The 19,501-nt window shown below is 43.2% G+C and overlaps 2 protein-coding genes across 11 annotated transcripts in view; one reads left to right on the top strand and one right to left on the bottom strand.

Moving 5' to 3' along the window:
* Positions 1-9,094, bottom strand: part of macrod2 (mono-ADP ribosylhydrolase 2) — a 146,804-nt gene extending 137,710 nt beyond the window's left edge. For 2 of the 4 annotated variants that reach the window (XM_047029231.1, XM_047029230.1), the window contains exons 1-3: positions 8,890-9,089; positions 7,465-7,563; positions 6,074-6,166 (exon numbers count right to left, since the gene is read on the bottom strand). In XM_047029231.1, coding sequence (XP_046885187.1) covers positions 6,074-6,166; positions 7,465-7,563; positions 8,890-8,926 — 229 coding nt within the window. In that variant the 5' untranslated portion in view covers positions 8,927-9,089. Of the gene's footprint in view, positions 1-6,073; positions 6,167-7,464; positions 7,564-8,889 lie in introns of all 4 variants that reach the window. The other 2 variants (XM_047029228.1, XM_047029229.1) reach the window with 2 other exon arrangements.
* Positions 9,095-9,912: 818 nt separating this feature from the next.
* The window catches only part of tasp1 (taspase, threonine aspartase, 1), a 29,865-nt gene continuing 20,276 nt past the window's right edge, over positions 9,913-19,501 (top strand). For 3 of the 7 annotated variants that reach the window (XM_047029092.1, XM_047029090.1, XM_047029087.1), the window contains exons 1-3: positions 17,818-18,003; positions 18,507-18,715; positions 18,910-18,977. In XM_047029092.1, the coding sequence (XP_046885048.1) occupies positions 18,580-18,715; positions 18,910-18,977 (204 nt within the window). In that variant the 5' untranslated portion in view covers positions 17,818-18,003; positions 18,507-18,579. Of the gene's footprint in view, positions 10,039-17,815; positions 18,004-18,506; positions 18,716-18,909; positions 18,978-19,501 lie in introns of those variants that run through there. The other 4 variants (XM_047029089.1, XM_047029093.1, XM_047029091.1 and 1 more) reach the window with 4 other exon arrangements.

Here is a 19,501-nt window from a genome sequence, read left to right as displayed (position 1 = left end):
TGAAAAACAAGCAATTGTGAGTCTTAGAGAAGATGGAAAATCAATCAGAGCCATTGCAGAAACATTGGCCATAGCCAGTACAACCATTTGGAATGTCCTGAAGAAGAAGAAAACTACTGGTGTACTAAGTAACAGACGTCGAACAGGTAGACCAAGGAAAACATCAGCAGTTGATGACAGAAACATTGTAAGAGCTGTAAAGAAAGACCCTAAAACAACTGTTAGTGAGATCAGCAACAACCTCCAGATGGCAGGAGTGAAGGTATCACTATCTACTGTTCGCAGAAGACTTCATGAACAAAAGTACAAGGGCTACACCAGAAGATGCAAACCACTCATTAGCAAGAAGAATAGGAAGGCCAGGCTGGAATTTGCCAAAAAGTACAGAGATGAACCTCAAAAATTCTGGGACAAAGTTTTATGGACTGATGAGACAAAGATTAACTTTTACCAAAGTGATGGAAAGGCTAAAGTTTGGAGAAAGAAAGGAACTGCTCATGATCCCAAACACACAAGCTCATCTGTGAAACACGGTGGAGGTAATGTCATGGCTTGGGCTTGCATGGCTTCTTCTGGGACGGGCTCATTAATCTTCATTGAGGATGTAACACATGATGGCAGCAGCAAAATGAACTCGGAAGTCTACAGAAACATTTTGTCTGCCAATTTAAGGAAAGATGCAACCAAACTGATTGGCAGAGCCTTCATCATGCAGCAAGATAACGACCCAAAACACACTGCCAAAACAACAAAGGAGTTCATCAGGGGCAAGAAATGGAAGGTATTAGACTGGCCAAGTCAATCTCCAGACTTAAACCCTATAGAGCATGCATTTTACCTGCTTAAGAGGAGACTGAAGGGAGGAACCCCACAAAACAAACAACAACTGAAAGAGGCTGCAGTGAAAGCCTGGGAAAGCATCAAAAAGGAAGAATGCAAAAGTTTGGTGACGTCAATGGGTCACAGACTTGCTGCAGTTATTGAAAGCAAAGGATTTGCAACTAAATATTAAGTCTTATTCACTTAAATATGTTTTAAGTATATCTGTTCCAATACTTTTGATCACATGACAAATGGGTGGATTCAAACAAAATGTGATATTTTCTTAGTTGTGCATCAGATCCTGATGTAAATACCTGGAAATAAAAGCTGAAACGTTGATCTCTGGTCTCACGTTCATTATTTGATGTCAAGCCCAAATGTTTTCAGTCTACAGCAAAAATAAAGGAATTCGCCTCACTGTTCCAATACTTTTGGAGGGCACTGTATATCCTGCCCTTCCATAGCCAACCCAGACATGAATCTTGAGACTTGGGACCCAGGGATATGGTAGCACAGACAGGTTTAATGATACAGGTGCACAAAAGCCCAAATCACAGAGCTGAATCACACAATCAGCAGAGAAGGAAACAATCACACTGGAAAGGGAACTCTGTAGACGGGTCCTACAGACGATCTGATGAAGTGAGAGACAGGCAGACAGGTAGACAGACAGACAGGCAGACAGACAGGCAGGCAGGCACAAACAGGCAGACAGGCAGACAGACAGGCAGACAGACAGGCAGGCAGGCACAAACAGGCAGACAGACAGACAGGCAAACAGGCAGACAGACAGACAGGCAAACAGGCAGACAGACAGACAGACAGACAGGCAGACAGACAGACAGGCAGACAGGCAGACAGGCAGGCAGACAGACAGGCACAGACAGACAGACAGGCAGACAGACAGACAGGCACAGACAGGCAGACAGACAGACAGACAGGCAGAAAGGCAGACAGGCAGACAGGCACAGACAGGCACAGGCAGACAGACAGACAGACAGACAGACAGACAGACAGACAGACAGACAGACAGACAGACAGACAGGCAGACAGGCAGGCAGACAGGCAGACAGGCAGACAGGCAGACAGGCAGACAGACTCCTGTGACACTATCTTGACATAACCTTAACAGGAGGATTGGGGGCCATCAGTCTTCCTGTAGCTTCGTAGCTCATCCTGGCTCAGGTAGACATCAAACAGCACTGCCTCATTCACCTGTCCTCTCACCTGTCCTCTCACCTGTCCTCTCACCTGTCCTCTCACCTGTCCTCTCACCTGACCTCACCTGTCCTCTCACCTGTCCTCTCACCTGCTAGTGGCTGTTTGTGCTGCCTGCTTCACCAAAGCTACACTCTGCATCACAGTCTTTCTATAACAGGAAGCTGTCATTTCTATAACAGGAAGCTGTCATTTTTCTATAACAGGAAGCTGTCAACATATCGCCTTATCCTCTCCCAAGTTGTTTGTTCCATTTTCTCATTCCAGGAGAGCCCTTTTGACAGCCTTACCTGACAGAAGCTTAAGTTTCTACATCTATTAATGCTGATGTCAGTTTCTATAACAATTAACCACCCTGACAAGAAATTTATTTCCAAGAAACAATAACCGGTCAGCCAGAAAGTGATTTAAAAACTAATTTGGTCTGCTTAGAAAGACTCACTACGCACAAGTTGCAGGGAGACTTTGTAGGAAATTAATTGCTATGTTCGGATTTAATTTCATGCTGACTGGTATTGCCCACAGAACAGGCAATCAAAAGAAAAAAACTGCCCCACTAATAAAAACGTCCTTGCTTTGTCAAGAACATCGTCATACAGACCCACACACCAACATCAAATCAATATACCCAAGCCAACAAAGATGCAATCACACCTGCAACACCAACAAACAACTGTATTCCAGTCCCTCCTGATTGTCTCAACCTGTAAACACTTGAGATCCCCAACATGTTTCACAGCAGTCAGACTCCTAGTCTTAGTCGTGGTCTCATGCCTTCTATGGGTCACTAATACTTGAAGCAGTGAGGCCCGCTGCATGGCAGGCTGCCTAGCAGAACACCAATGGCCTCCATGAACCTGTTCTGGCCACTAAACCTGTGTGGTCTTTATGGAGTCCATAACCAGATGCCCTCTACACTAAATCGGCTCTGGGAGGAAGAAACCTCCCGCATCGAGCGACGTGAGAGGTTTACGACGGGTGATACAGCTCGCGTCAACCTCTCGCTGTAATGACTGCAGTCATCAGGAAGACCCGTCCTCTAGACTTCACACTGCTGTCTTTACGAGCCTCGCAAGGAGGGGCGGAGCTGAGCCGCACACAGGGCGCGGAGCTTGAACTGCTCATGGAAGCCCACGGGGGAGGGGGGGGGGCGGGGGGTGATGGGCAGCAGTAAATTGTGTTTGAGATCCAAAGGCAAAGAAAATGACATGGATTAACTGTAATCCCGTGAGAGTGCTGTTTCACAGTTGGACCCAAAAGACGCTCGGTCCATCCCGCGCCGCTAGGAGCCAAATCCCATCAGATAAACCTCTAAACACACACGGATTAGCAATCACAGGAATTTCCTAGTAGATTGATCAAATCTCGTTTGAGCTGAGGAGAGACAAAGTGTCAACCTTTTTCTAAAGCTTGCCTAAACCCAACAACGAATAACACAATTATGTATTTTTCAGCAGTCTCTTACACTGAAACCTTATGGATCGGTAAGTTTGTTGTTTTGTTACTGTTTGTGGAGGGAAAAGAAAGAGAAAGAAAAAGAAAAGAGAGAATAAATTAGAGAAATTAAAGTGATGTGGGAGCGTGACAGGAGAGGGAGGGAGACAGGGTGTGTGTGTGTGTGTGTGTCTCTGTGTGTGTGTGTGTGTGTGTGTGGGGGGGGGGGGGGGGGGGGTTTGAGTAACCAGGAACTAACGTCAGGAAGATAGTGATGCTCTACGATCCCCCCACACTCCTACCCCCTAGCAGTGGTTATATCCAGGCAGCAGGTGTGGAAGTATCATGTCCCCACCTTCCCCACCGCTGCCAGGCCCTCCAGCCCCGCCCCACTCCACCCCCACCGCCCTGTCCTCTGCCCTCAAGTCCTGCCCAGGTGACAGTTTGAGCACGTCCTGTCTAACCTCAGTCCAAACAGAATTAAGGAAGAATTAGAAACTCAATGAGCCTGATAATTAAACTTTAATGGGGAATATAAAGCATCGTGACATCTTCTAAAGCTGGGGCAAGTTCTACAAAAGCAGCTCTGTAAAGACACACATCAAGAAGTCCGCTGGGAGACGGGTTTAAATAAAGTTTTGTGCGGTTTTCAAAAAACGGACACGTCTGTCTGTGGTTGACAAGTGAAAACCTTGATGCTCTTTTAGTGAAACCTGACCGTTTAGAAGTCCTCAGGTTCTGCAAGGCTTTTCCCATCCAGCCAGAGAGGTCAGCTATTCGAGCAGTCCCCCTTAGCCCTGTGCTCTCAGCCCCCTGTCCTCTCAGCGCCTTGTCCTCTCAGCGCTCTTTCCTCTCAGCACCCTGTCCTCTCAGCGCCCTGTCCTCTGATCGCCCTGTCCTCTGAGCCCCCTGTCTATTGAGCGCCCTGTCCTCTCAGCCCCCTGTCCTCTGAGCGCCCTGTCCTCTCAGCCCCCTGTCCTCTAAGCGCCCTGTCTTCTGAGCCCCCTGTCCTCTCAGCGCCCTGTCCTCTCAGCGCCCTGTCCTCTCAGACCCTGTCCTCTCAGACCCTGTCCTCTCAGACCTTGTCCTCTCAGCGCCCTGTCCTCTGAGCGCCCTGTCCTCTCAGCGCCCTGTCCTCTCAGCGCCCTGTCCTCTGAGCGCCCTGTCCTCTCAGACCCTGTCCTCTCAGCGCCCTGTCCTCTCAGCGCTCTGTCCTCTCAGCGCCCTGTGCTCTCAGCGCACACACGCAGGGTCAACAAGAGGTGGCTCCAGTATGCAAATGCCAAACAAAAAGCTTCAGCGTGAAGGAAAAAAACTGCATTACTAATGAGTCGATATTCCTGACAGAATCTTTTGAATCTAGACTGACCTCCTAAACCGCCTTGACCCCATGTGGATTAACATAAACATCAATACCGTGGTCCGGTATTCAAACAGTGATGGGAATAACATTTAGGTAGGATTTCTTTGTAGTGCTTAGAGGAGGCTGGGAGAAGAGGATTCATCTTGCCAAAGATGGGATTGAACTGCCTTTGTTCATCCCAAGCAGTCTGTGCGGGTCTAATTTAAATAAACCTTGTACACTGCTTATATACTGTACTCAACCATATCACCCTGTTGGATTACAATAGGTTCGTGAGGGTGTCATAGTATTTGCAAAACGAAAATTAACGCTTGGTTTCTTTCTCCTGCAAGGTTCCTCGCCTCCATATCAACAAAGGCTTCTCTTTGTAAAAGCTCTTTGTTGTGCAGATGATGGTGAATAGCAATAGAGCAGAAAGTCATTGTTTTTCTAATCTCTGCCACCACCTGTAGGAAATCTGCTGAAGAAACAGAATGCCAGCACAGGAAATGTTTTGGAAACCGCCTGTAAATGACCCTTCCATTTATTCCCAGCAGTCATTGATAGGATATTAGCATTGTGATGAGACCATTTACAAGCGCATTTGTAATAAATACGAACTAATTACATCCTGTAATTTCCCTTAAACAATAAACCAGCTGGCTTAGTGTTTAGTCTCTGTGTACGTTAGACAGAGGAAAGATGTCACTGGGTTAAGTTGACACCTTGCCTTTGTGATTAGATGTGAAGACAAACCTGACCTTGCCCCAGTTCACCCTTGTTTACATTTACATTTAGTCATTTAGCAGACGCTCTTATCCAGAGCGACTTACAGTAAGTACAAGGACATTCCCCCTGAGGCAAGTAGGGTGAAGTGCCTTGCCCAAGGACACAACGTGTCAAACCGGCAACCTTCTGATTACCAGCCTGATTCCCTAAGCGCTCAGCCACCTGACTCCCTAGACGTCCTTGTTTAAGTCCCACTTTTGTGGCAAACAACGTCACCACCCTCTAACAACACAGCCTTTGCACAAGGTCACACTTTGATAAAGAGCGACAAAGGTACATCAGCAGTTAAGACAAACTAGACAAACACCACAGGTGAGTCTGTCTGTCACCTGACCATTCAACCCATTTGAGAAAAATAACCACTTCACAACTTTAAGCACTAGAGGGCGGAATAACACAACAAGCAGCTTATGCGTTTCAACTGTTGGTCTCTCAGACTCCTGCGACATTGCGATGTAGCGATCTTACCTGCATTCACGATGGCGTCCACCTCCAAGATGGTGATGTCGCCTTTGTACAGAGAAACTTTGTCAATCAGGAGGCTGTGTCCGTCCACTTCAGCTAGGAGGAAGAACAACAAGTGGACACATCAGTGATCATCAAGACGGACAGACACACAGGAATATAAACACACAGAAACAAAAAGGGCCAGCCGGGTGAACACAAACATACAGATACTGACAACACAAACATATGCAGTAACTTAGTTCACATATTCAAATGAACGACGTTGTCTATACTGTAGATGATCCGCTAGGAAACCCAGTAGAAACAGACGGTTCCCTGACCGCCGGCCAGTACAACTGTGTGCTTCTGTTCCTCTGCTGCACTTTCTATCTGCGTTTGCATTTCGCTGTGTATAAAAGTGACTGCTTGATGAATATGCTGTGAATCCAAACTGATGCAGCGTATTCACAAGATGCCTCATGTTTTAAGTAATGCAACAAGCATTGCAATCAGAGAAAGGTAGCGGGTATAATATTATCATAATCAGATCTCAAGGTGGCATGAAGATTAAACCAATTCAAATCAATTCCTCCTAGTTCCACATGCCTGGAGGGCACAACTGATATCGAAGGATTTCTTGTAAACACTCGCTAAATATTAACACTAATGTGGCACAGCAAGGTCAGTAGTTAGCAGCTGGTATATTTTCATATTCACTGAGGGCTGTGTACCATTTCAAGTTTTAAGTACCAAGTTGTCATTACAATCTACAAACATCTCAGTAATCTAGTGGCGTCTTCTTCAGAATCAGGTATACGGACTTGGATAAGGCTGGAAGGGAGAGCTTCACAGACTTGGAAAAATCCCAAGATTTGAAACTTAAACAGTTAAACTGCCATTTGAATACTTTGGTTCTTTAGAGATATGAATACCTGCACCACCATGTAAAGTACCAGCAGTAGTGGTAAACTTTAAAGCTGTGTTACCTGACTACACTGAAATCATGAAAATAATAACTTAGTGAGTCTGAGAGCAACTGACGCATCAGAATGAGGAGCAGCATAGCGATGCCAGGCTCCGTGTGGCAGAATGAGGAGCAGCCTAGCGATGCCAGGCTCTGTGTGGTAGAATGAGGAGCAACCTAGCGATGCCAGGCTCCGTGTGGCAGAATGAGGAGCAGCCTAGCGATGCCAGGCTCCGTGTGGCAAAATGAGGAGCAGCCTAGCGATGCCAGGCTCCGTGTGGCAGAATGAGGAGTAGCCTAGCGATGCCAGGCTCCATGTGGCAGAATGAGGAGCAGTCTAGCGATGCCAGGCTCCGTGTGGCAAAATGAGGAGTAGCCTAGCGATGCCAGGCTCCGTGTGGCAGAATGAGGAGCAGCGTAGCGATGCCAGGCTCTGCGAGGTCCTCACCTTTACTCATCTGTCTCCAGGTGAGGATCTTCTCCAGCGTCACATGATCAGAACGGTACTGCCTCCGGCGCTCCTCCAGACTCATGTTCAACAGTTTGACTGAAGGAAAAAAAAACAGGAAAAGCAGGGAAACTGAACATGACACCACTGTAACAAACTTCCCAGTCCAACGGTGGATAACGCAAATGGGATCACTTAGTGAAGAGTGCAAAATGTTTATTATGAAACCGTTTTTTCTAGTGAACGCTAACTCAGACTACCGTTTTTTTTAAAAACTGCCAATTTCCCCTCAAATTATCTTAACATTTTATTTAACGGCCAAATCCTCAGTAATTGTCGTCACCCCCCCCCCCCCCCCCCACACACACACACACACACACACACACACACAAAACAAACCAACCCTCCTGTCACCAGTTCAGTGTAAGACAGTTTGGGGATTGAGCTGAATGAGCTGAATTGGGTTTACTCAAGTTTTAGCAAAGCATCCTCAGGCATAGCCCAGAATAGTGCAAGATCTCTCTACCCCCCCCCCCCCCCCCAACTCTCTGTATCCCCCCTCCCCAACTCTCCCTCTCTAGCACTCTCTCTCTCCCCCCCATCTCTCCCTCTCTATCTCTCCCTCTCTCTCCTCCCCATCTCTCCCTCTCCCCCCATCTCTCTCTCTCTCTCTCCTTTATGCTATTCCCCAGAATGCTCTTATTCTACATGAATGAATAAAGGAAATGCGTTGGAACCAGGAACACAGTACTGCTTTTATGTCTGCAACATGATTATCTAAAACTTTTTTTCTCTCTCTCCATGGCTCCTTGTAACTTGGAAGTTAGACACATTAGCCTTTCAAATGTGCAAAGAGTATATTGATCACAGGCAAGTCTTGAGGGAGGTTTGGGAATAACTACTGCACACAAACCCTTTTTAGGAAATGGATAGCCTATACCTTAGGCTGTTGAAAACAATAGGCTGAAGTTGCAGATCACTAGGCGGTAGGCGTGAATGCCACTCAATAGTGTAGGCAACTCAGATTCGTTTTGTCAGCCATACAGACATTATTGTAACAGGTGAACTCTCCCTGGCGAAAGGTACTGTGCATATATTTTAGAAGCATTCAGTTATTGTAGACCTACAATATCACAGGATTTCAAAATGAGCTATGCCAGCGTACGTGGGTATGCTACTGTTTTGACAGCGGTGTGATGCTAGAGCCGAAAAGGAATTCTACGGATACTAATGGCAAAAGACGTAAAGCTATGCACATCATCTGGCACTGCACAGCACTGTTAATACAAAATACTCGTGAGGCGGTATCCTAGCAAAGGAACACATCTTTTCTGATAAAGAGGGCTGTCAATCTATTACACGGGCAGGGGATGAAAGACTGCACTGGATAATTATACAGATTGGTTTCACCGAAACAAGCCTTACCTTTTTCCTCCTTCCAGTCCTTTTTCTTTTTGTTCATGTTGCCGATATTATTGGACGAATTACTGCTTTTTGACTGTGTCAACCCCAGACTCACAGCGAGTATGTTCCGGCCACTGAAAGAGAAAGTGAAACAACCTCTGAACGATGTTTCACCTGTGAAGCTGTCAGATTTCTATAGAGCTCCGTTCATGCAACCGACCCTGAACGTGCAGTAAACGATGTGTTGGCGCTACGGACAAACGATTGGCTGTGAGGACAGGGAAGTGGATGTGCGATAGGACTGCATGATGTGCCACTCACATAAAAGCTGCACGCGTACGCGGTAGGGGTTGTTGGTTTCGATTGTACCAGTAGCAACGGCGGGGTGGGTTACATATAAACCGTCTGTGAAAGTGTAGCTCATGACTGACTGAAGAACGGTATGGGGGGCACATTTCCATACTTCATGCACTGGCTCTGAGTACAACATTTTGCGAAAGGCAACTGTGCTGGTTATGTCTTAGTTTAACTTGGTTTCCGAAATGAGGTGAAATGTAGAGGTGCATTTAGGATGAAACGAAAGCGAAGAGCAATGTTACACTGAGAAACAAAACTGGTTGCTTAAGCCACATGTGTAGGGCATTGTCTCACACGCCGTCTAATTACGCTAGGTTGTGCGTCTAGCTACAATTTAGAGTTTAGCCCACTGCCGGTAGGTATGTGTGTGACTATGTCACGTCAAAACTTTTCTTAATCACATAGATTCGCTTTGAAAACAAATTTTGATTTTTATAGTATTTTTTTTCGTCTACATAATTATTGTTCTAGTGGGATTTAAGCGGCTATTGTGTAGGCTAATGTTATCACTCCATTCGATGAATTTCAAACCGATGTTTCACTGAATGTAGCCTATTATTGTGCGTCCATCGTTACAACAATAACAGTCGTCATAGGTTTGTATCATAGGAACCTGACGTGAAGCCTTATAAGGACCTTTAATTATTTGCATTGTGTCTGGCCAGGCCAGCTCAGCTATGTGTGAAGAGAAGAGGGAGAGAGCTATGCTCCACCGTCTGGCTGTCATCTGTTCGCTTTTCGGATCTGATCTAAACCCATCTGTCTGCGGGTCCACGGGAATCAGTCGCTATTGGCCCAACTGCCTTTAAGAAGGTACACAGTCCTGTGTTTATAACCTTACTCATGAAACAGGCTGTCTAGATATCAAACTCACTCAATCCTCCATAGTATAAAAGGGCCAGAAATCATATGAACAAAAAACTACATTGCTTTTCTACCCTTTCAAAACACTATTTCAGCAGACGGAGACAAGGGGTTTTAACAGAGCTACTGAGAGTCTTATATTAGTGAGGCAGATGGATGAGTAAGTGTTAGAGCACAGTCGAGAGGACTTCAGACTTTTGGAGTTGGGAATGAACACAATGACTAAGAAGGAGACTGAAAAGTTATTTTCAAAAGTCATAGACGGCCTCTTACATAAAATAGGTATGCTCACATGAATCACATGCGAAGAGACAGAGTAACTAAGAAGCATTTCAGTGGGAAAACAAGGGAGGGGGGGGGGGGGGGGCTGGCATCCCCTTAACTGTCATTTGAAAAAAGCTATGCTTGTAGTTTAATAATATATGTAAATATAAAATATCAATTCTAGGACATGTGATTTATTTCCCTCAGGTTGGTCAAGTCCAAATTCTAGATGTAATGGATGAATTTAGGACTGCAATGTTGTAGTCAAACCACTAGATGTCAATCTTGCATTGTACTTGACAGTTGTTAGAGTTCAAGTTTACATTTATGGAGCCAGTAGTGATAGATGCAAGATGCAACATGAATGTTTTCTAGTAGGCTACATTTGGTCTCATGTAAGTGTTAATTTGTCTAACCATATTTATGAGATGATCTGTATACCTACTTGCTAGCATTAAAAAATATTTAGAAAATTACAAAATCGTATGATAGATTCTACTTTTTGAATTGGCAGCCGAACGTTTCAGCTCTGTAGAAAAGGTAGGTTTAGGTTCCGTTTTGTTATAGTTTCCTATATATTCTGTTTTTCATAAACTAATGTAAACTAAATCCATAACAGATCAGTCATTTATCCAACTGGGATATTAATCAAATCCTCAAGGCATCACATATGGGCTTGTTTCAATATTTCCACACTGATAATGAAATAACAACAGTTTTTGTTTGTTTTTCTTTTGTTAATCCCGCTGCCAAATACCAAACATGCGAATGAACACGATAGACTTCCACAGTGATGAATGCGCCAGTGGCCGTAGGGCGTGCGAGTCCTGCTACTCTAGCTAGCACGTACACCTGCTATTTGGCAAACTGGCACTTCTGGCACCATTGTGAAGGATTTCATACGCCGTTCATCTGGCTTACATCAATGTAAATCGATTGGTTTTGATAGCATATTGTGCCGGATCAGCTGTCCCAATGCGTGCTACACAAATTATCATGAGGTTTTTGGCGCAAACCCGCACCAATAGACTTTGTCGGCAAGTTAGGCTATTTAGTCCTGTTTTTTTATTGAAAGATGATCTGCTTGAATATTAAACCGATCCTTTGGCAGTGTTTGACAAAAACAGAAAGTGTACTGAAAGAATGTTCTTGCTATGTAGAAATCACCGTGGACAAAAACACACACCCTTCACACTCAAAAACACCCTCTCACACTGCCTCAACTGTTATGGTTCCTGTCATTCACCAACAGGTTTATTCTGGACGACTTAATGTTTGATGCGTGGCCAAGAGATGTTGCGGCAGATGTGGACTTGGCTGTATTTGCCCAGTAAATATTTCACTTCGACAGCTTTGGCAGCTTCTAAGCTGGAGCAGAGCTAGGCTTGTAAACTCCGTACAGACTCTCCAGATCCGACTTTAGCAATACAGATTACACTACTACTCTGTAGTTCAGTGTTATTGTCATGGTTACAGTAGCCTACATCCTGACAATCCATCGTAGACAGTTCAGTCTGTGCTGTGGCTCTTGAGGATCAAAATGCGGCAACAAAAACGTTTTAAAAGTAATGTTTGCCGAAATGTAAATACATGCTTTCAGTCACGGACATACAGTTCGAGGAATAGTCCATGGTTCCATGTTTAGATTAACACCGTTTTTTTAGAGATGTTTTGGGGCGTTTCTGCTATTATTGATTATGTCCGATGAAAATGACAGGGAGGAAGATTTAGAATAGCAAATAGCCCAAGGTAGAATTGAATCCTTGCTTCTTTTAAGGCCATATAGTAAATGCTCTACCCGGTTAGCCACTTTTAAGAGAAATGGTTTAAAAAACAATGGATAGTGTTTTCAAATCCCAAATATAATCATATAGCAACATAATTAAGATTAACATTTATCTACTCAAAAGAAAAACAGAACCAGAGATCATCATTTCATCCCCGAAGTAAGGCAGAGCCTGGGGCCAGGCTTTCAAAGATAATTACACCAATTACTGGTTATTATCTTAGTGTCAGCATCCGTAAGTCTGTTTGAATGTTTTAGTTTCGCATTGTTAAGGACAGTACCAAATGGTTGCCATCTTAATCTGTTGATGTACTTTAATGAATAACGTATTTTTTTTCTCCCTCCCATTCGAGTGTCACACCTCATTTGGAGTTGTAACCACAAGTATCACTAAACTATCTGAGACATACTCTTTCTTCACATGTCTTTGCTACTCCTGTATGCATATTTAACTCCAAGTACGCTTTGTTGAAATACAAATATGATATACAGTATGAACTCTAGTTAACAGTAAATCTATACTTTATGGATACTTATCCACCTCAAAGCAGCTGCAGGTCAAAGGGGCCACCCAATAACAGCTATAGATGAGGACTGACTGCATGCGGGTTAATAATACAAAGTATATAAGGATCAACATACAGTGAAGAGATGTTAGTGGATCAGGTGCCTGTCATCTATGCCAAGCATGTGAATTCGTGTGGAGACCATGTCAAAGTAATTACTCTCAGAGACTGAGCCAGAATTCTGACAAACTGCCATTCCAGGTTTGCTCCAGATGTTCATTTCTTGTCAACAACATACATAAACATATGTATGTTGGAACGAAGACAAAAAAAAAAAAGTTTCTAACTTGTGGAACAAGCTCTGATATTGAATGGACAATCCCTGGACTCTATTAAGGTCTGCTACCAGCGAACATTAAGGCTTGGGTTTGTCATTCAGTTGCCACAGGGTATAGTCTGGTGGTTTATATGGCATTGTTTAGACCTCTCAATTCAAACAGTTCCCAACCCTGACCCCTGATTGAGTCCTGCTAAACATCCTGCTCATCTGTTCCACAGCAGCAAACCATTCTGACTGAAACAGTACAAAAGGCTCTAAGTAAATCCTCAATCATGGCATGTTTTAGCTATTTACCACCACAACTACATCTATCAATTTGAAGAGTTTGTTCCAGTGTGCAGGTGTGTGACAGTCTAGGTGGTTGTATTTCTCGTTCTTTCAAGTCAGGGTCTCACCAGACAGTAATATTTCACTGGGGCTGCATGTTTGGGCTAGATCTACCTTACCAGTGCTTGAATTTAAAAAGCAGCATGTTATAAGCTTTCCTTGATGGTTGTTGCTTAGTTAGAATGTGTTGTAACGGCTCACACTGTTATTTTACCTTGTCAAACAAAGGCTTCCCAGCCCATCTATTCCCACTAAAGCAGGCCTGATTCAACCAGCAGGAATGTTTCGGTGATCAGCGAGTGCCCATTTGCTATTGAAGAGTTTTCATTGTGAATTATTTCCCAGGACAGTTTACCCCATGTAGCTCAACAAAATATAAATCTTTCCATTAATTATTTCTAACAGCACCGCAGAGCATGATGACACACACACACACACACAACACTTTAAAAGAGTATTTTTCTGTTAGCATTGCTCTGAGGCCTAAAAAGGTGATACTGATGTACTGTTACACTGATTTTTCCTATTGCAACTTTGTAGTTAGCGCATTTATGGGTGATTTTAGGTCATTTTCCTTACGGGGGTTGTAGTAATAGCAGTCTTCAGAGCCGATGATGCTATGTTCTATAGGGAGAAGACTTTTAATGAGACACTATTTCCATTGAATCATACATCATGTTTCTGGGGGCAATAAAATGTGGAGCTATTTGGCACTTTGAAAGGTTACACGTCAGCTTCATGGGTGGCACTGAGAGGACTCAGGGGGGATCATTTTACAGGAACCTGGACAAGATCTAATTGTATACCCTCAGCATCGTTAAATCCTCCAAACAAGTCTTACCTGGGGTGCGTTTCCCGAAAGCATCGTAAGCCTAAGTTGATCGTAGAGTCCATCGTACGATGGATCTTAGTTGTACGGGCCGTTTCCCGAAACCATGGTAGCTAAAGAGGCACTTGAAAATCGTCGTAGATCAACGAGAGCTCCAGACCAGTCGTAGATCGCTAAGTGCATCGTAGCACAGAGACTCAGTGGAGACACGCGTAGGCCGACCATGAAAACTACATTAAACTCATGCTGAAAGTTAATTCCGATGGAAAATAAGATTTTGTTGGTCCTCTTTTTACACCAGTTACGCTGGAACTGGGATATTTCTTAGTGAACCATACAAGTTTAACTGCCGAAAAAATATCAGAATCCGGTTTATCCTCAAGTAAATTTAGGTTACACAAAATAATTTGATTTAGTGGGTTTGGCACATGCAATTAAGGTATTTAAAAAACAAATGTCAGTCTTGTTCAAAATACTATAACATTGAAATATGGTTGTTGTAATGTGCAACAGAAACTAGAAATGCATTAACGTAACGCTTTTACGAGTACAATAACACAACAACAATTGAACATTTAAGTTTTGTTTATTAGAATTATAGGGCTGGTAGCACGCCAAGCCCGGTGGATGAAGAGGCTGGTGGCAGAGCCGAGCCTGATGTTAGGAGATGGTGGCGCCCAGGAAATTGAAAGACTCCACAGGGTTGACTAGGAAGTCACACAGGGTGAAGGGGCTGGGAGGGAGTGAAAACTCGTACGAAAATCATAAAAGCCATTGAAGATAGCCTAAGTCCTGCACTGCAGACTTGTCCCCTCTGATATGGGGAATTGGATGTGGTCTGAGATGTGGCAAAGTAATGCAGTTGTGACAGCCTGCACAGATCTTGACACTGAGGCCTTGGTGATCCCATGTCCATCTCCAATAACCTCCAGAAAACTGCCAATGGCATAGAACCTTAACACTGCCAGTAGTTGGGTTACAGGGGTCAGTGCAAAGGACCTCCTTGTTAGCCTCTGCAGGTCTGCTTCTATGTGGTTCAGGAGCATCGTGATATCATGATGTCATCTGACATATCTTACACTCATAATGAGTATAATTGATCAACCATCAATTAAAGTAGAGTTGATTATTCATGTCAGAAACAATGATTCCATGTTGAAGACATGGGGTATTCATTACTTATGTGTTTGTCATTTGTCACAATGTCATTTGTGGCCAATATGTGATAATTATGAGATTGCAAACATGGTCTTGGGAAGCTGTTGGCCTATGCAAGATTGTAGATATAGTCAGCACTAGAAAATAAGACAGTAAATATGTTGGATTGAGATGCTTGTATTTGTACATTGAATTGTTTAGGATGCTAGCTGGGACATGCCATGTGTGATACCATTCATATGCATGGTTTTTAACCTTGTAGTTCAATCAAGTAGTAAATATAGGACTCAAATATATATGCCTATGGAAAGTGGAGTACCAAGAAGAGTTAAAAACCAAGGCACAAGTAATTTGAGAAATAGTTGTTTTATGGGAGTTTGTTCTCCCTGCTTCTGCTCCTCACATGGATCTATAAGGTAAACATGTAAGGATTGGACAGGCAACACTGAATATATGATACAATACACAATTCAGCCTTTACTTAATTTAAATAAACATTGTATGCTTTAGGCTATAAGGTAACCTAAATGTGACACTACCTTGTTGATTGGGCAGAAGAATAGGCACAGAAATGGAGGGCCTTGTGAACTTCATCTCTTCAAACAAAAGCTTCCTCAGCTCAATTTGGAGACGAGCCCACTTAATTTCCAAGACCTCCTATTGGTATTTAGCATCCTGTGTCGCTGATTGCAAGGTCCTAACACCGGTGTAAAACTCAGATGCAGCATAGTTTGCACGTTCACCTTATTGTCTTCGATCATGTAGCATCACATTGAAAAGTACTCAAATAAGTAGCCTGTAATAAATGTAAAGTTTTCTGTAGCTACAGAAAATATTTTTTTGTGTACCGTAATTCGTCAAGTATTTTGGTTAACGTTTTAATTTTAAAGTCTTCAAGTTGCGTCAGAAGAATCACATTTCAGTACAATGGACAGCGTCTTGTTAAGTGCAACTTAAGAGATACGTACGATGGTTCTCCTTACGACCATGTTCGGGAAACGCACGTAAGAAATAACGATGGATCGTTATTTTCATCGTAGAGAACCCTCGTAACAGCTACGATCCATCGTTATCGGGAAACGCACCCCTGGAGAATGCAACCTTGAGCTAAATCTTGAGTTTTCAATTCAAAATGTCCACTCAAATTAATTCTACCCAACTGCTCCCCCAAACATTTTGTGGATGGATAGGGGCATTGTTAGGCTGAAGTCCGTCGTCCCCCCCCCCCCCCCATCATTGAATCTTAGAAACGCCCCTGTGGATGGATATGAATACAAGTTGGTGGGCATCTGTGCATTGTTTAGGACCATGTCAAAGACAAAAACGTTGTCTTTTGGAGGTGCATGCCGTTTCTCTACAGTCACGATGGACACGGTTTCCATAGAGACCTTATGAAAAACTAAGCCCATTGGCTGTCCCCTTCGTTGACGCTCGAGCCTCAATCCTTCTTAATGGCCTCTGCCAACTTGAGCCAAAACAAACATTGCTATCCCACACATGTATGATTAAAGAAGAATTAGTAGTTTTCTGTTTGTGATCATTCATTGTACAGTATCTAGAAGATCAAAACGATAGCATATTTTTCTCAAATCTAACCAAGGTCGTACCGTTTTGCAATGTAATATAGCTGTATCGTATATATTTTTACGGTTGTATTATTATTACATTATTATCTGAATATGTAAGGTCACTCACTGACTGACAGTATCGCATAAATATTTGAGCTATGCAAGTGGGAAGTGGAAAATGTTTATTCTTTGAGTGGATAAGAGTTAATGAAAACATTCAAACTCATGCCCTCTGCTCCACAGATCACTTTCTTATTAATTAATGGGCCTGAACATGACACACGTATTCACGTCTAGACAGCTGGATATCTAGTTAGCCTATTGAATTGAGATTTGGCCTTTTCCAGGTTTTAAGGGGTTGGACTGAGGTCTACATTTTATTTATTATCCAAGTCTATTACTCAACTGTAGCCTACCTACAGCAATGCTATTCAGTAAATGTTAGTTACTTTTGCGCCTTATTTTGCCCTGCTGATTGTATAGCACTTTGGCTTACACTGGTTGTTTATAAATGTGCTTTAGAAATAACTTGGAACTGGCTCGACTTATGAGTGAGGGCTACATCTAATAAATATACCGCGAAGGTTTTAACAATTTGCTGACAGATGAGTAAGATCGTGCACCTACAAGGCTCTTTGTGACCGCATGATTTGAGTAATAAGATTTGCGTCGTAGTTCAGTTTCATACAAATGGTTCATTTAATTCTCACAAATGTGAACTAGAAAGGTAAGCGCAAGTAATGACAGAAATATATGCGAAAAGGTTGACGCGTACTTATGTACTTTCTATTGAATCATTTTGATTCGATCACATTCCATCAAATCAGTGGCATGATTCGATAACTCAATAACTCAATAACTCAAACGAATATGCTGCTTCATGTGTAACACGTGAACACGTGGGGCAATGTTTTGTTTTGAGCGTTCAAGTTTGTGTGGTTTCTCCACGTGCGTCTGAACCAGGAAGTGATTGCTGGTGGCCAGATATCATTAGCTAACTTTAGCAGCACAGAAGCTACAAAGTCTTCATCCCGTGAAGTCTTTAATGTAAATTCCCAGTAACAATTTACATACTTTTTTGAATATATTCAGTTTGACATTTCGTTAGCTAACGAGTTGACGAAGTTTATAATCACGTAAGTCGAGTTCGTGCTAATAAGTTTTAACATTATAGCTAGCTAGCTAGCATATGTTTGTCTGGCTATCTAGACTAGATATCATAAAGTATAATATCTACATCGCGAATGCATGAGACCAAATTCAAATTTGTGTGAATGCCTCGACCGTTTAATCTGTATAGCATATGTTTATATACGTACATTTATGCAAATTCTGTTATGCGTAGCTAGATAACAAATGAGCTTGCTAACATTAGCTAGTAGTTCCAGTTTAAACACCCCAGATGTTTGTTTTAGCGAGCAGTAGTTAGGCCTAACGATAACAGATTTGTAGACATATAGTTAGCGTTAGCTGAAGTTACCGAAGAAGTTAGTCGTGGTATGTCAGCTCATTAATTGAGATACTTTGAAGTGTACTGTTATTTGTCAAACGGCAGAAAGCATATGACCTAAATCCCTGAGTGTTTTTGAAAACAATTTCAGTTGCATGATCCTTTCCTCTTTCTCATTGCTTGACACAGGTGTCAAATCAGAATGTCATACTTTGAAGGAGCCGATGGGTCATGATGCACATACAGTTATTATGCACAGGGGATGGACAATAAATTGAATTCAGCCGAGGAGCGGCAACCCGCCCCGACTCTGGCTAACTCATGGTCAACTAAACAGGATGCAGTCTCGAGCAAGAATGACAGGACGAAAGCCGTTGGTTTTGTACTGGTGCATGCAGGTGACGGGTTTTTTTCTGTCTGAATATACTCACATTTGTAATCTGCCATGATCTTTCTGTCAGACTTTGGTCTGTACTTAATGTCGAATATTAAGCATTTTTAACCTAATTCTAATTAGATATTTTGACTTGACTGACATATTTTGTCTACTGTGTGAATCGTTCGACCTACTTTTGATAACGTCTTCTTTCAGGGGCAGGATATCACTCGGAATCAAAAGCCAAGGAATACAAACATGTCTGTAAGAGAGCTTGCCAGAGGGTGAGTTGCATGTTCAAATGTCTTTTCTGGAGATGATTATACATCTATTCTATTATACATCCTTAATTGCACCTGGCAATCAGCTTGGTCGACTGATGCATAGACAAGTGTCTTCTGGTGCATTATCGAAAAAAACATTTGAGTACTACTTGAGGTCAACGAATGAGGCCGGCATTATATTCCAGGTAGCGTAGAACAATAGCTTATTGAGTTAAAGGGGATCTGATAGCGTGACGTTGATAAAGAGACGGCCTGAGATGAAGACCCCAGAAGGTGGGTAGGGAGCGACCCAGCAGGATGAAAGGGGGGTCAGGTCTTTGGAGAGGACGCTGCGTGTGCCAGAGAATGTGAATTATGTGTTGATAACACGCCACAGCCACCCCTCAGCTGACCCCACAGCTCAGATCAGGCCTGAGCCGCTCAGATCAGGCCCGAGCCGCTACACGCCTCCATGTAATAAAGCTCCACGGTCTCTGCTTTCAAGTTTGTGGAACGATAAACCTTTTTGGAGGGGGGGGGGGGGT

Source organism: Hypomesus transpacificus, chromosome 11 (assembly GCF_021917145.1).
Source record: "Hypomesus transpacificus isolate Combined female chromosome 11, fHypTra1, whole genome shotgun sequence".
Lineage (NCBI taxonomy): Eukaryota > Metazoa > Chordata > Actinopteri > Osmeriformes > Osmeridae > Hypomesus > Hypomesus transpacificus.
Note: the sequence above shows the minus strand (reverse complement) of the source record. Positions and strands in the feature narration are given on the sequence as shown.